General features: G+C 33.1%; 4 protein-coding genes and 1 long non-coding RNA gene across 5 annotated transcripts; 3 read left to right on the forward strand and 2 right to left on the reverse strand.

The window, feature by feature from the left end:
- Positions 1-50: 50 nt before the first annotated feature.
- LOC142237419 (tRNA N(3)-cytidine methyltransferase METTL6) lies at positions 51-1,206 on the forward strand. Its single transcript, XM_075308729.1, has 2 exons — positions 51-223; positions 287-1,206. The coding sequence occupies exons 1-2, from the start codon at positions 86-88 to the stop codon at positions 1,004-1,006; spliced, it is 858 nt and encodes a 285-aa protein (XP_075164844.1). The 5' UTR covers positions 51-85; the 3' UTR covers positions 1,007-1,206.
- Positions 1,042-6,831, reverse strand: Hyccin (PI4KA lipid kinase complex subunit hyccin). Its single transcript, XM_075308728.1, has 2 exons — positions 5,931-6,831; positions 1,042-5,166 (listed from the first exon to the last, which is right to left on the reverse strand). Exons 1-2 carry the CDS (start codon positions 6,605-6,607, stop codon positions 4,059-4,061), a joined length of 1,785 nt encoding a protein of 594 aa, XP_075164843.1. The 5' UTR covers positions 6,608-6,831; the 3' UTR covers positions 1,042-4,058.
- Positions 6,832-7,813: 982 nt separating this feature from the next.
- LOC142238366 (GEL complex subunit OPTI) lies at positions 7,814-10,247 on the forward strand. Its single transcript, XM_075309981.1, has 3 exons — positions 7,814-8,049; positions 8,804-8,907; positions 9,703-10,247. Exons 1-3 carry the CDS (start codon positions 7,936-7,938, stop codon positions 9,896-9,898), a joined length of 414 nt encoding a protein of 137 aa, XP_075166096.1. The 5' UTR covers positions 7,814-7,935; the 3' UTR covers positions 9,899-10,247.
- Positions 10,248-10,254: 7 nt separating this feature from the next.
- U2A (small nuclear ribonucleoprotein polypeptide A'-like U2A) lies at positions 10,255-11,237 on the reverse strand. Its single transcript, XM_075309980.1, has one exon. The coding sequence runs from the start codon at positions 11,147-11,149 to the stop codon at positions 10,364-10,366; it is 786 nt and encodes a 261-aa protein (XP_075166095.1). The 5' UTR covers positions 11,150-11,237; the 3' UTR covers positions 10,255-10,363.
- A 4,383-nt stretch (positions 11,238-15,620) lies between these two features.
- Positions 15,621-16,106, forward strand: LOC142241731 (uncharacterized). The gene is made up of 2 exons (XR_012723783.1): positions 15,621-15,849; positions 15,912-16,106. It is a non-coding gene; the product is annotated as an uncharacterized LOC142241731 (long non-coding RNA).
- The last annotated feature ends 290 nt before the right edge of the window (positions 16,107-16,396 follow it).

A 16,396-nucleotide genomic window follows, 5' to 3' on the forward strand; every position in this document is an offset into this window, starting at 1 on the left:
GCTACAGTAACAACTTGCGTACGTTGTGCGAACCATTTTAGGCTTCAGTATAATCCTCATACAGCAACGTGATTGTTTACAAATAATGATTGAAACGTCGGATTTAATTGAAGATATTTTTACTTGCGCTGAAAAATCTCTGACTGACGATGAAAAGAAAAAATTGGAGGAGCAGAATAAACGCATAATACCAGAATTCAAGGCGCAACAACTAGAAAATCAGGTAATATAATCAGTGTGCATATAAGGTTCTCTCAATGGCTCAAGAATTAAAACATTTCTCCAGGCACAAAAACATTGGGATCTCTTCTATAAACGCAACGAAACCAGATTTTTCAAAGATCGGCGATGGACAACGAGGGAATTTCAAGAACTCATACAGGATCATCCAGTCTCCACGGATTCGAAGGAAAGTCGAAAACTTCTGGAAGTTGGTTGTGGGGTAGGCAATTTCGTGTATCCCTTAATGGAGGAACTAGAATCTTTAGGTCAAAGTAACAATTACTTTTATGCATGTGATTTTTCACCCCGAGCAATAGATTTTGTACGCTCTCATCCCAAATATAATGAAGATCACATAAAAGCCTTTCAATGTGATATAACAACGGACACAATAGACCAGCATATACCCGCCCAGACTATTGATATTATTTCAATGATATTTGTTCTGTCTGCAATAGCTCCAACAAAATTCGAAATTGTTATTAGAAATTTGCATACATTATTAAAACCTGGAGGTATTGTACTCTTTCGAGATTATGGCCGTTATGATATGGCTCAGCTAAGATTCAAATCAGGTCATAAAATTTCCGAAAATTTCTATATGCGTCAGGATGGTACACGGAGTTATTATTTTGCCGAAAATGAATTAGCTAAGCTATTTCAAGAAAATGGTTTTGAGGTCATAACCAATACGTATGTGCATCGACGTACGCTCAATGTAAAAGAGGGTATTGATGTACCGCGAATTTTCTTGCAGGGTAAATTTAGAAAATGTTTGCAATAATAAAATATCCTTAAAATTTAGAAAAAATTCAAACATTTTACATTTGAATATATAGATTTCTTTCTTTATTTCAGTTTAGTTTATAATCGCTTTTAATTTCTTTGTTTTATTATTATTATTTTTTTAATTGATAATATGTAACATGATTTGGTATAATTCAGTAGTAATTAACATTTCAATAAATACATATATGATTTTCACATTGTCGGCATTATTAGATTGCATTTTATGTGTGTGTATGTGGGTGTTTTGGGTTTTATATATATATGCACAAATGTATTACTTATTCAATTTTTTTATGAAATTATATTTTAATTGATAAATTTTTGAAATTATTTTAACTACATTAACTTCCTACATTTAACAACACAAAATTTTTGTATTTCCAAATACTATTTAACAAACTCAAATCCTACATTTAACAACACAAAATTTTTGTATTTCCAAATACTATTTAACAAATGCAGATAATGAATCACCAAGCACTATAGAAGATTCTCAAAATTGCATGAAATTAGGAAGGACAGCCAATTTATAAAGAAGAAATGATTGAAATTATTATAGCCATCATTACTGAAGGTGACGATGAAAAACTTGAAGATGTCGAAAGTTAGGACTTTGATCCTGATTTCAATCCATCGTATGAGTCGGTTTACATGTGGGTATTTCTTCCAAATTAGAGAAACTGAAAAATCAGAAACTGTAGACTATAAAGGGTAGTCAAATTTGTTGTAATTGGTGTTTAGCATTGATGGACGACAACTTTTCCCACTGAGATTTTGTAAGTGGATTAATTTTTAAATTTTATTTACATTCGATCGCCAAACAATACTTGAAAAGTAATCACTGCTAGTTTTCAAGTAGAATAGATTTACTTATAATCCTTAGGTATGGGAAAAATATATTTTTTATTTTCACAAAATTCGATCAATCAATTCCGAAACTTTTAATAAAGGATTACTCAAAATAACACATGTTTCAAAACTGTTGGCTGGTTGGAATGCAATATTATAAAATTACTTCATCGACCGATGACTCGTTGGCATTAAAATACGTAGCTTAATTAAATTTCGGTATAAAATAAAAATGTTATCAAAATTCTTTTTTGATTCGATTTTTTGTCATTTTAAAGCATGGAAAAGATTTTGAAATAATTCGTTTTATCTTTTTACCAATTCAATATTCAAATATCTTGGGAGTCTCAATCATAGTTAGATTCGAAGATTTCATTTCGAAAATTTCTCTAAAATTGTACATCTCTTAAATGAACTATATTTTGACTATAACTTTTAGAAGACATTGGGTTACAAATGCTTTGATATACATGGCTTCAATCGCTTTCTGAAAACATGTAAAAACGACGTTGAGTTCAGATGACCTGAAGCTTTTAGACTTGAATTCCCAACAACGAGTCGCACGGCGTTCGAACTTATACAAAATTAATTAATGGAAATATGATAGGGTTACATTCATTGGTATGAACGTTACATTCATTGGTATGAGAAAAGTTCCACATTGTCCTTTGTTTGAAATTATGCAACATAGAAAGATGCACCATAAAGATAAAATCTATGACTACAATTATTTGTTTCAAAACTATACTGCTTAGTGTTCACAAAAACCTTGAATTTAGCAACATCTAGATGGATTTGTGATTTGGTTTTCCTTTATATTTGAGGGCACAATCTTTGCAAATCTTACCAAACAAAAACTGAACATTTAGAAACCTAATTTTCAATCAGTGATATTTGTTAATAAGTCTTTGGTATGAATTGCAAGATACCCCACAATTTTTATTTAATTTTATTGTTTTCTCCTTGCCGTATATATATTGTATTAGTGTATAACATTTATCTATTTCGTGTGTGTGTGTGTGTGATTTTTTTTTGTGAATGATTATCTGGGAGGTTTACGGATTTTGCCTTATATTAATGCCATATTAAAGTGAATACTCTGTATTATTAGTTTTTCTTTAAGTTTGTGTATATATATATATTTTAATTAATAATTATAATAATAGTAACAAATTGTTTTGTTTTTATAAGTTAAAAATTACATAAATATGTTTAATAAAAATGAATTAGAACAAAATAAAAACAATAATACACAATAATTAATAAACTTTTTCTCCATTTGTTTTGTTTGTTGACAATTTCTACTTAAAATTACAATGTAGAAGTTGAAGACGGAAGGAAGAAGGGAAGTAAAACCCACATATATAGAGGTACAAGAAATATATGTATGTTTGTATACATCAATATCTTGAGATATATTGGACTGGCTATAGATTTATATATGTATTAATATAAAAATACATATCTATATGTCTCTCTCGACTAATTCAATACAAATTTTCACACGCATAAAATAGTACGTTCTTTTGACAAAAATTTGCTTTAGCTTTTTCCGTGATTACATTGCATTTTTTTGTATATTTGATAATACTCAAGAATTGCATTTTGTTATTTAAAAAAGAAGTTGGGAATTTTCTTAAGTTATTTCTTTACACCTAAATAACAATTATCGTAATAAATTGGGGGAGGGAGGAGTATACAATATATATGCAAAGAAATATATAATATTGAAATCGTTAAGAGTAAATAGTTGTACACACAAAAAAATTTTAAAATTTTGAGACATTTTCATGTATATGCATGAAAACTCTTTTTTCTTCGAATCAAATTCGTAATAACAATTAATGAATAAGTTATTAATAATTATTAAAACAAATGCAAATAAAATCATGATTCATTGGCACAAATTAACAAAAAAAACACTATATATTGATTTGTGTGTTGTTCTCTGCAGGTGATTTCTTCTATACAAATCAATAAAAAATAAACACACCTCCACCTATTAATGTAATGTACTGTAACTTTCAACCATTGTATTATAGTAGTGTATGATGTTGCATCTTGTCGCATTTCTTGCTCGCCAATTTTACATCATATAACGATTTGCCTTATTCATGGGTTTATCGCTTAGGTTTGTTTTTTAATTGCAATATAATAAGTAGTGGCCTGGGCTGGCCACTGGAAGCCTTAGAAAGTCACTAATCCATGTGGGTATCGTTGCTTTTGACACCCCCAACAATGGTCGTTGCAGCATTACCCATTGCCGGCAATTCAATGCTGGAATCGAAACTTTTTGTCGTTAACAGGTCACTGCTGGTCATTGAGGTTGTGGTGGTTGTACTATTATTATTGCTATTACCTAAGCCGCCTCCTACACCGCCACCAACCATGCCACCAGACATGGCATTTACAATAGTACCACCATTCAAATCACTGTCAATGCTAAAACTATTACTGCCGCTTTCATTTGCCATTAAAGTTTGCATAGGTAGCATTTCCATAGTGTCTATGGTATCATAATTTTTACTCTTGACCACAGGTCCCGGGCTCTTCTCAAAGTCCAATGTGGTTGAACCCTCCATTTGTAGTTGAAGTAGAGAATTGCGCTGCATATGTTTATCTAGCTTTCGTTGCGGTGGTTTGATATTGTCAGCAATATTCGTGCTTGCACTACCATTGGTTTGATGAGCAGACTTGGATATATCCTTATCTTTATCTTTGTCCTTATCTTTATCCTTGTCCTTGTCTTTGGACTTTTTGAAGCCGGCTATTAAGGCTTTATGTGCCTGGGCCTTAATACCCTCCATACTGGGACGAATAATAGAATTTCGAGAGCCCTGTTGGCTAGACTCTTTAGCATTTTGCGTTTGTTCGGCAGTTTCTTCAGTAACACTGGCCAATTGATGGGTAGGTGCCTGTGGCATTGTAAGATCTTGCACCTGTATTGGTATATCATCGGGTAGCTTTTTCGTACGGAATGATGCATTAGTAATCATGGATTTTGAAACAGCGGTGGTTACGGTAGTTGTGGATGGTGTCAATGCAACACTAAGGCCCATTGGGCCATCACTGGGCTGTCCCGAGGGATTGGCGTGTAGTGAATTGCGTATAGCACTCGTTATCAAAATCAGTTCCGTATACATTTCAAAACAGGCCCTATTATGGATGTCTTCTAATGTCTGAATGGCTACTGTGCCGAAACCATTGAACATGGCATAGTAAATAGCATGCACTAACTCCACTAGGAATGCTGAGGATAACGGAATGCGTGGAATCATAGATTTGGGCATTAGAGATGGATCAGAGCTTAAATAAAATAACATTTAGTTGGTTAGATGTTTTGCCATTACAATGAAATTGCTTTTTTATATGCTTTTTTTACAAACTTATCGTTAAGAAGTAAAGATTACATGCGGACAAGAAAACAGAAAATTAAACAACAAAGAAACTTTCGAATTAAAATACATATGGAGCTAATTTCCGAAGAAAGGAAATGTTTCGGAAAATTGCATTTTCCGAAAATATAAAAGCAATTTTCGGAAATATGAAAAATATTGCCTAAATCTCTTAGTTTCCGGAAGTGTCGTATGTTGACCACAGAAGTAAAAAAGGCAATTCCAAATATTTTGGAAAAATCTGGTTAATCTTTAAAGAATTTTTGTTTGATTATAAAATTTGAAGATTACAGAGAGTAATTTTTTTGACGATATGGCGAATATTCGAATTTCCATTCCCAATGTACGTAATTTGTACTGTCTTCTAAACCCACCGAAAAATAAACCCCAAGCGATATGTGGAAATTTCAATGACTTCAAAATGAATTTTTATAGACCATTGTAACTTAAGGCATTTGATAAAATTAAGGATTTTAAAAGGTTATATTATTTTTTCTCATAATCACATGAAAGGCTTACTTATCAAGTGCACTTCATGTATAACAAGTGTTTCGATTTTTTTTTGTGTTAATTAGCCTAGCAAAGGTCAATTAATGTTTAGCGAATCAATGTACTACACAAACACTAAGATGAGTGTTGAAACAAACTTAAACTTTATTAGACTATATCTCTCACCCGTACGAGATCCTATGAGTATGTGTTAATTTGTTCGTGAACCCCTCTGTCACCAGTTGTGAGGCAACACGGCACAAATGTATTAGCGCCGATTTTTGTGTTAGACTAACTTGTTGATTGTAGCAGAATAATAATGCTGTCATGATTCGCAAACGATTCTGAGCCGTTATGGCTTCGATTCTCTGGTGGGGACCCCATTTAATCTCACGATTGCAATTCTCCTCCCACCGTCTTAGATCTGTCAAAGGGAGATTTTTCTCTTCGTGATATACTGATGCTTGAGCCAATATAGGCATACGGAATTGTACTATTCTCGGACTGCCATCCTCTGTTGAAACTTCACCATTGTAAATGCAAATAAGTAGGGTTTCCAGGCTCCGTACGCTTTTCTTATCACCACCAGCTACGGCACGCAGGTACGTATAGATTAGAACAGGTATGAATTGCAGGGGAAACTTTTGTAAAGTCTTTTCCGTGCTGCGATAGAAGGCCAACAGTTGCTGGCAAATTTCATGCACCAATGATTCGTGACGTTGTCGATCATTTAGTATTGTGAATATAACTTCAGCGATTTCAGATTCTGTGTCATGCTCGGCGGCGAACTCTTTGATCTCTTCAGGTTGACCCTGTATACGTTGAAAATCGGACAGCCAATCTTGGACTATTGATTCTGCCATTACTCACTACCCTCGCAGCAGCAAACGATGAACTTTGTGTTTCAGGGCAAGTGGCGAGTTGCTCCACACCGTTTTTAGAGGCAACTCGTTTAAAATATTCACAATATTCCAATATGTATTGGAACTATAGAATAACACAGAAGTTTTAACTTTTTTAAGTTTTTTTTTATCACAAATTGCAAATCGACGTAATGTTGTCAAAGTCAATGTCTTTTTTATAACAGGGTGACACATATTGTATTTATTATCTTAATTAAACAAATGTCAACATGTGTTACTTTAAATATCCCTGTGCATGGATGTGACAGCAAATGCCGTTAAATTAAAACATACGCTTCAAATATGTTTGAAATACTTAGCCAAACACAAAAATTATGGGCCCAACAATACTATTACACTAATTATCAAAAATTATTCTGCCATGGAAAAAGTATAAAAGGCTTATTTGGGAAGCTTCAGTTGGAAATGGGAACAGTTCCAAATATAATCCAAATATAATCTTCCATCCTAAAGTATATGGAATAAATGCCTTTCTCCAATATGTAAAGGAGTCATTACAACATCTACCCTGCCAGCATTTCAAAGTTCCATTTCATCTTCATTGCTACCACAGACTCGTGTCACTACAACAATCGCCAACTGTGATGGGGCAGCGTATCAAAACGTATGAAATGTATATGAACGTATTTTGCCATCACTATTGTTATGTTACAAGAGCCATTTTATATTTTGTGAAACACCAAGCGCAACTAGCTTATTATAATTTGTTTAGATAAAAACGATAATGAAGTGCTGAAAACATAGTTATTTTGCTTAAAATTGTGAAAGGTATATTGTTGAAACATTTTTGACTTTCCAAATGGAATAAAGTTCTAGTTTTTCAGATATTTCTCCAGACACGCTTACTCCATCGAGAATAAAAACACTGGCTGATAGACGCGGCAACATGTAAATTGCTACTTGTAACTCAAAACAAAAAACTAACCAGCAAAAACTTGCAAGTTTTCTGTTTCTCACATGTCAAATTTGATTTCTCTTCGACTCACTTTTGGTGGCTATTTTAAGTAAACAAACGACTTCCATTATAATTTTTTGAACTATTAACGTACAACATTTCTTTTAATCGTAGCAACCCATTAATAAATTTTGTACAACAAATCATGTGTGTCTGAACAACCTCTACGCTACTTTGACATTTGGAAAAGTAATATCATCCCTGTTCTACACGTCGAGTTTTCGATTCGTGCATTTTTCTCGGTACTTTTGGAGCGTTTAATTAACTTTTATTTCGTTTTTAAGTTGTCTATAAGTTAAATTATTGAATTAAAATGACTACCCGAACAAACACGATACAACATAATGCCAGTGGCAGTGTCAAATCTTCATCTCTTAAAGAAATCTGCAATCGCGCATTGACTGGGAAATCTGAGTGGCCAGATAAGGTGAGAATCTTAATTATATATTCATCCTCCTCCCCCCATTCCCAATTAATTCATATAGGCTGAACTCCAGTAGTACAAAATTTAAAAAAAAAATAGTCTGCCCATGACTTTTGGTCCTTATTGTGCCCTGCTTTATTTAAATGGTTTTAATTAATGGAAATGTGGGCAATGTACAGCAGTGACAAGATTGTAATGAATTAAAAACTAGGAGGAAAATAATAGCTTGAAATTGTGGATTTAATGTTGATCTCTAAATTCCATATATCAATATCGATGAACCTATGAGAGCATCTATGTGGGATCTGTTGTCAATATCTCGAAACAACTCATTTTTTTTCAGGAAAAATTCTTTAAATTATAGTTTTAATCTATATATAATTGTGTTTCGGGGCATAATGATCTGTTAAATCATATATGTAGTCGTGTTTTGCCAATTCTGAAACCAGAATATGAGGGATAGTCCATTTTTAAAGTCCAAGTGCTTGGCTAAAAACTTTTCGCATAAATTAAATTGGGTTCATTTAGTATGGAAATCGATAATGAATTTCTTGATGTAGCAATTTCCATAAATATATCAAAACTTTGTAGATAGCATTATTCTAGTTGTTGTTTCGATTCGGTAGTCGACTCATCTTTGCAAAGCTGTATTGATATGTGCCAAGAGTTAAATGGGCATAGCCTAATAAAATTCCTAATTTTTATGAATTATTCCATACTGATGTAATATGTAAAAATCACCTCTATTTTTTTCCAGGATGAATTTTTGGATGTTATCTATTGGTCCCGTCAAGTTTTTGGAATCATATTGGGCATCATATGGGGCATTGTGCCACTGAAAGGGTTCTTGGGATTAGTATTGTAAGTACAAATCATATATGTAGTCGCGGTGAACATAATAGCATTCGATTTACAATTATTAATTGGACCAATGTAATACCATTTCTAGGTGTTCACGCAATTTTTTTATAAAAATTATATAGCAATGGCAATTTTTGATACAAATAATAACTGTCTTTTAAATCAAGACATTGCATTGAAGTAATCTTGATAAAAGGAAGATTGGTGCAGAGAGCCACCGTGGTGCAGTGGTTAGCATGCCCGCCTTGTATACACAAGGTCGTGGGTTCGATACCTACTTCGACCTTACACCAAAAAGTTTTTCAGCGGCTGATTATCTCACTCAGTAATGCTGGTGACATTTCTGAGTGTTTCAAAGCTTCTCTAAGTGGTTCCACTGCAATGTGGAAAGCCGTTCGGACTCGGCCATAAAAAGGAGGTCCCTTGTCATTGAGCTTAACATGGAATCGGGTAGCACTCAGTGATAAGAGAGAAGTTCAGCACTATGGTATCACAATGGACTGAATGGTCTAAGTGAGCCTGATACATCGGGCCTAACCTAGCCTAGCCTAACATTGGTGCTGAATGTTAATGCTTTGAATTTTGACGGATACAATAAAGCAGTAAAAATAAGGGATCACATTAGATAAATAAAAGGATCTTTTCCTGCTCAATATTTTAAGGGAACACTAGAAGAATAATATGCTAAATTAGTAAAGATACAATAATGCTATTATTGTTAACGATATTACTGTAGTCCACACTTTGTAAATTGTCTCATATATATGTTAATTATGCCCCCCATTTGTATTTCAGATTTGCTGGTATAAGCTGTGGCTTGGTTTATGTTTATGCTATTAATTTCCAATCTATTGATGAGGAAGCTTATGGTGGTGCTTGGGAGCTAATTAAAGAAGGTTTTATGACATCGTTTGCTGGATTTTTAGTCACGTGGATTATTTTCTATACGGGTCTACATTACGAATCTATAATGGAAGCCAAAGGACTATGAAAAATATAGAACTAAATAAAGTTCAAACTCAAAAGCAATCGTTAGTCGACGCAAAATAGATTAGATAAATCAAATTGTTTAGATAAAATCATTTAACCATTTTTAAGTCAACAATTCCTACCCAAAAGTAGAAAACGAATCGAAGAAACCCGAATTAATTTATTACCACTATTGTCCATAAGTTACATATATTAGCTTCGGAAATTTATGTTGTACTGGGAGGATAAGAAAAGTATGTCTTTATAAAACTGTTTTTTGCCGTTTAAAATATTTTGTTTTGTAATATCATTTTTTTTCTATGAAAAAAGAAAATGAAAATAAAGTGTTAGAATATGATTTACCCAGAAAATCACGTGTTTGGAGTTTCTTCTTCATCATTGTTTATATTCTTGCAAATTCACAAATAAAACTTATGAACGAAACGTATTATGTTGTTAAATTACATGGGCGAAATGTTTAGTATCACTAATGTTCCATGGCTTGACCTCCGCCAGCACTATTCCCATTATGAGTTGTGCCATTTTGTTCCAGAACAAAATTTTCAGGAATATGGCCACTTTGTAAAATCTGTGATAATCTTTCCACTTCCTGCAGAGAGCTGGCACGTTTTATTGCTTCTCTAATTCGTCGAATATCTTCCGGATTTGCAAACCTGCCTGATCCGCCTCCCTTGCCAGGGTTGCCCTCTGCTTGGGCAGCAGCCGCTGCATTTTGTTTTGTTTTCTTTGCCACTTCCTTCAACAGCTCTTTGCCTTGCCTCGACCGGAAAAACTCCATGGCCGCCTTACGATCTTTTTGCTTGATTTTCCTGAAGTCTAAAAGCCTCAAATGGGGAAATTTGTATGTCATATATTCTCTATAGTAGGGTTTGGTTGACACGGGATTCATAAGCAGACATATTGTTTCTAAATGCGGTAGTTGTGATAGCGGCTCCAAATCACCCAATTCCTGGAGATTGTTACCACTCAATATCACCGAGTTTAGGTTAGGAACACATTCATGTAAATCCTCACCTATTCTCAAAATACGATTATTGTTCAGCAATAGACATTTGAGCCGCGCCAAATATGGAAGTCCATCTAATTTCCTGAGATCATTGTCGGATAAGTCGATAGTATCGAATTGGTCAAGCGTGGCTCCCAAATTTTCAATTTGTGGTATTTTGTAACCTCGCAGATCCAGTTCTCTCTCCCGACAAGGATTTATAAATTGCATTGATTGGTTTATCAACTCTGGTGTAAGTTTCACCATATTTGCAATATATTTGTAAAATTTTTTAATAATAATTTATAAAAACAGCGTACGTTTCTTCTTCTTTTTAACTACCAGCAAACACTGATGACATATAGCTGTCATAATTGTATCAGTCAACCAATGTTGCCATATTCAAGTAAAGCATATACTTTGCTTAATGGGCCCTTTAGACGTACGATAAAAAACGAAGTAGTGTAAACTGCATAAATTATCCCAATAAACATAAGCATTAGGGAAATGCATATATTCAACACGCTTTCCAACGTTTTTCAAACAATTGTCATCGAATTCAATTTGAGAAAATTAAATTTAACAAAAAAACAGACGTTGCTCTCAATAGTAGAATTCAACACATTGCAGCCCATTCACCTTAGGCTCTAAATCTAGCTTGCTGGGTACAGGGACTGTGGTATAAATTTGCACAAATGAAGTTCAAAGCAAGGCATATTAATTAGTTATGTACACAAAGAATGTAAACAAACCTACTAAACGTAAACAAAGCCTTTGACAAGATGAATGTCGATATTAGTCACCTGATTGCATGACTTTACCTCTTTAATATGCCTTGAGTTCAAAGCAAATTGTCTGCAGTAGGGAGATCCGTGTCCAGAATTCATCCTAGCATCTATCCCTGCCAGTATTACAAAGTTCCATTTCATCCTCATCGCTACCACAGACTCGTAAGTGACACTGCAACAATCGCCAACTGTGATAGTATTTTGCCATCAGTATTCGCATGAAAGTATTTTGCTATCACTATTGTTACAAGAACCATTTTATATTTTGTGAAATACCAAGCACAACTAGCTTCTTACAATAAATAAAAATTATAATGAAGTGCTGAAAACATAGTTATTTCGCTTAAAATTGTGAAAGGTATATTGGTGAACAATTTTTGAGTTTCCAAATGGAATAAAGTGATAGTTTTTCAAATATTTTTCCAGACACGCTGCCTCCATTGGGAATAAAAGCACTGGCTGATAGACGCTACAACATGTAACTTGCAACTTGTAACTCAACATCAATCTTTTATTAATGCATAAAAATATGTTAAATGTGATGTGATAGTCGTATAAATGTTATATTTATGAGAATTTATAAATGTTTAATAAAATTAATAAACCTCTAAACAATAGTGTTTTACTTGACCACAATGATTCTTTTACAACTATCTTAAATTGCACTTTGTCTGATTGTTTGAAGGGGCTCTTATTGGCGTCCTTCTAAATGTATCCAGAAGGGCACCTAATAATTGCACTCATGCGATACTTTTTGTTAGTAACTTGGCGTGGTACAACTTCTCAATAGTGACGGCGCTTTTCTGAGGAGTTTTGGATATCGTATACGACTGTTTTCGACGTTGTGGGGATTCTCAGAAGCGCCCCAAATTCAAAAAATGTTGGCAAGGATAGTTTCTGGCAAAAAAAATATGGTTCCCTTGAGAGTTGTACCCCAAACAAACCCCCTTTTATTGAATATACTTACAATTGGTAATTAAAAACCAAAATTCTTTTTTTCTTCATTTTAAATGTAATTTATTTTCATTTTTATTTCAAAAAAAAAGTCATTACATCATTTCTATGACAGTGTGAGTGTGGTTTTGTATGCATTTTAGTATCCCTTTGGACATTTATGAAGTATTCTTCCAACTATGTTTTTTTTTCAATAAATATTTTTTTTATTAATTGAAAGATTTCGATAGACAGTCGGAAAAGTTCTATGTTTTTTAGAGTTTATATTTATTTTATTTTCACAACTGGTGGGGCAGTTCTTGTGTATTAATTGTATTATTTTTTGCAGTTTAACTTTCTTTTAAAAATTCACGACTTTCAATTATTCTTTCTATATATTTCTATAGTAATTGTTGCTGTTTAATTTTTGGATTAAAACGAAATACATATTTTATTTGTTTCGTTCAAATATCCAGTAAATGCATTGTTCTTTTCATAAAATGCTATTGTATCTTCATTGTGCTACGAAAAATCAACTACTTTCAAAATGTTTATTGTAAATGTTTTACTAGAGTTGTCTTGTATTCTAAAGAATATCAAAGAAAATTAAATTCTAATTTCAATACTATATATGCTAAATGTATCAGATGTAAAAAATAAATAAAAAAGTTTTTCTTTATTTATGGAGGTGGAAAATCGTGTATATCCTAGAATGTGATATTAGATTTCAATCAATTTCATTAAATTCGCACTCAGCTTTAGAGAAACTCAAAACTTTAACACATTTAAAACGAATAAAATTACAAGTAGCAGACCGATTATTTTCTCATATCAATGGTAAGATGGTAAAAATTAAGTGCAACATAATGTAAGGCACCGCAACATAGGAAGAATTCCGTAATGCGGGTTTAAGGATGAACCTGCAACCCAACGACAAAACCGAAGATACCAAAAGATTCCAAATAGATTATGACATGCATTAACCTAGCCATCAGGGAAACATGCTTCATTCTAACCTACACAGACTTTGCAAAGAAAATCAATAGCTGCTATGCAAGATGCAAGCTAATCTCATAAAATGAGATCGACAAACCAGTGTAACTTATATGAAGGAATTGACGATATAGATCCTGCCAATATGTGACTCCAATTTGCCACAAATCATTGAATTATCAAAAATTACTGTTTATTGTGCACTTTAATTTCCCATAGATAATAAACCTATATACACTTCATAGGTTAGGTTAGGTGGCAGCCCGTTATTTTATACTCGCTTAGACTATTCAGTCCATTGTGATACTAAAAGTGAACTTTTTTTACCACTGAGTGCTGCCTGTTTAGTCGTTTAAACGGCGATTCACATTGGGGTGAATCCATTTATAGGTGCTTTGAAACACCCCCAAATGTCATCAGAATTATTGAGAGGGGATAAACCACCGCTGAAAAACCAGACTATTCAGTCCATTGTGATACCACAGTGGTGAACCTCTCTCTTATCACTGAGTGCCTGCTTTTTATAGCCGAGTCCGAACGGCGTCCCACATTTCAGTGAAACCACTTAGAGAAGTTTTGAAACACTCAGAAATGTCACCAGCATTACTGAGGTGGGTTAATCCACCACTTAAAAACTTTTTGGTGTTCGGTAGAAGCAGGAATCGAACCTACGACCTTGCAAAGCGGGCATGCAAAACATTGCACCGCGGTGGCTTCCAAGATTATGTGATGTATTGACACAATTTGACTTCTTTCTTCGGGGTTATTTAAAATAAAAGTTGGATAAGATGAGACAATATGTGAAATAAACCTTCAATTATAGCTCAGTGTCATCAAACAATTTGGAGGAGGTGTGTTGCCAAGGTCGAGGCTACGCTAATTCCCCAAATATTGTTTTTTTTATTGATCTATAAAATAAAATCATTTCAAACAAGTATAAACGGCCGTAAGTTCGGCCAGGCCGAATCTTATGTGCCCTCCACCATGGATTGCGTAGAAACTTCTACGAAAGACTGTCATCCACAACCGAATTACTTGGGTTGTGGTATCTTAAATCGTTTTCTAAATTGTGAGTTAGTCCATACGTGGTATATATTCGACAAAAAAGTATGTGTAGGTAAGTCTACAAATAATTACGAATCGATATGGACTTTTGCACGGTACGTAGGGAGCCAGAATTGAAATATGGGGGTCGCTTATATGGGGGGCTATATACAATTATGGATATGGACCAGTTTTTGTGTGATTGGGGATCGATTTATCTGAGGGCTATATATAACTATAGACGCACATAGACCTAGTTAGGCATGGTTGTTAACGGCCATATACTACAACAATGTACCAAATTTAAACTGACTCGGATGAAATTTGCTCCACTAAGAGGCTCCAAAAACAAATCTCGGGATCGGTTTATATGGGGGCTATATATGGACTGATATGGACCACTTTTGGCATGGTTGTTAAATATCATGTACTACCACACCCAGAAAAAAGTGCCTTCGAAACTAAAGGAAAAATTTTTCATCAATATAGTTTATCCATTTTATTTCCATTAAGGTAAATTTTTGTGAGAAATAATAAAATTTACTCGTTTCAATAAAAAAATCCTAAACTGTAAGCAGTTAGGAATAGTTCATTAACTAGAACAAGGCATGGAATTTTACTCATACTATTTTCTTCGCTGGGTATAAGAATTTACTACTGAACAAGAAAATTTTATTCACCGATAACAAAGCATTCGTAAAAATAAACAAAAACCGAACTAAAACCAAGTTTCCTCAAAATTAGTAAAATTTCTTATAAAATGATAATTGCGACTTCCTTTATAATAGAAAGTTTTTCATACATACGAACAACACTTGGCATAGAAAAATATTTTAGTTCATTCGTACTAAGAAGTATGCAATCCTTTCACAACTTAAGGAAACACACTTGTTAGAATATAGGAAATTTTCCTATATTTTTATTGTCTACCTGTAATCGATACCTGTCATCGTTTGTGTTTGCGCGTGGGTGTAATCGATATGTTTGCGCGTGGGTTGTTTTTTTAGTTGGAATCGCGTTGTTGTGGTAAAATAATATAATAAATAACAAATAAAACATATAAAATATTTATTATTTTAAATTAGTGAGAAAAATTTTCTTTTTTTGAAAATAAATCTATCAATGTTTGTGATGGTATATAAAGAAAGAAAACACCAGCAGAATAACAACCCTTTCATGTGTCTTCATATTGGAATCTTCAATTATCAGGTAATATTCAGTGACGCTAACCTTTTGTCACAAAAATGGTTTATGATTTTTTATATTTGTAGGTATTGAAATTGTAAAAGGAGGACAAAATCGTTAGGCAGCAACTTATTAAAAGTGAAAAGTACAAAAGAAGAAAAAGTGCGGTTTACAGTTGATAATTTCACATGGAAATTGGAAATAGTGGAATAATAAACTAATATTTCAATAACAGTCGATGCCGTTGATTCTTAATAAATGTATTCAATATATTAATAAAACATGTCTTTTATTGAAGATAAAATTGCTTATATAAATAAATAAAATTGTATTTAAAAACGAAGGTAAGCAGTTCTAATTATGAAGTAAAAGTTTTACCACAAATATGTAAGATTTGTCCAAATGAATGAAAAAAGTTCAATAAAATCATTCCATATATGAATTCAATTCAGTTAAATTTTTTTCATTCTGTAGGATAGTGGTACATAAATATAGGAAAACGTTAACTAATATATGGAATCCATTATACCTAATTTCTACGAAAATCACATCGTTCAAACAAATAAAAATG

This window comes from Haematobia irritans, chromosome 5, assembly GCF_050003625.1.
Source record: "Haematobia irritans isolate KBUSLIRL chromosome 5, ASM5000362v1, whole genome shotgun sequence".
NCBI classification, from domain to species: Eukaryota; Metazoa; Arthropoda; class Insecta; order Diptera; family Muscidae; genus Haematobia; species Haematobia irritans.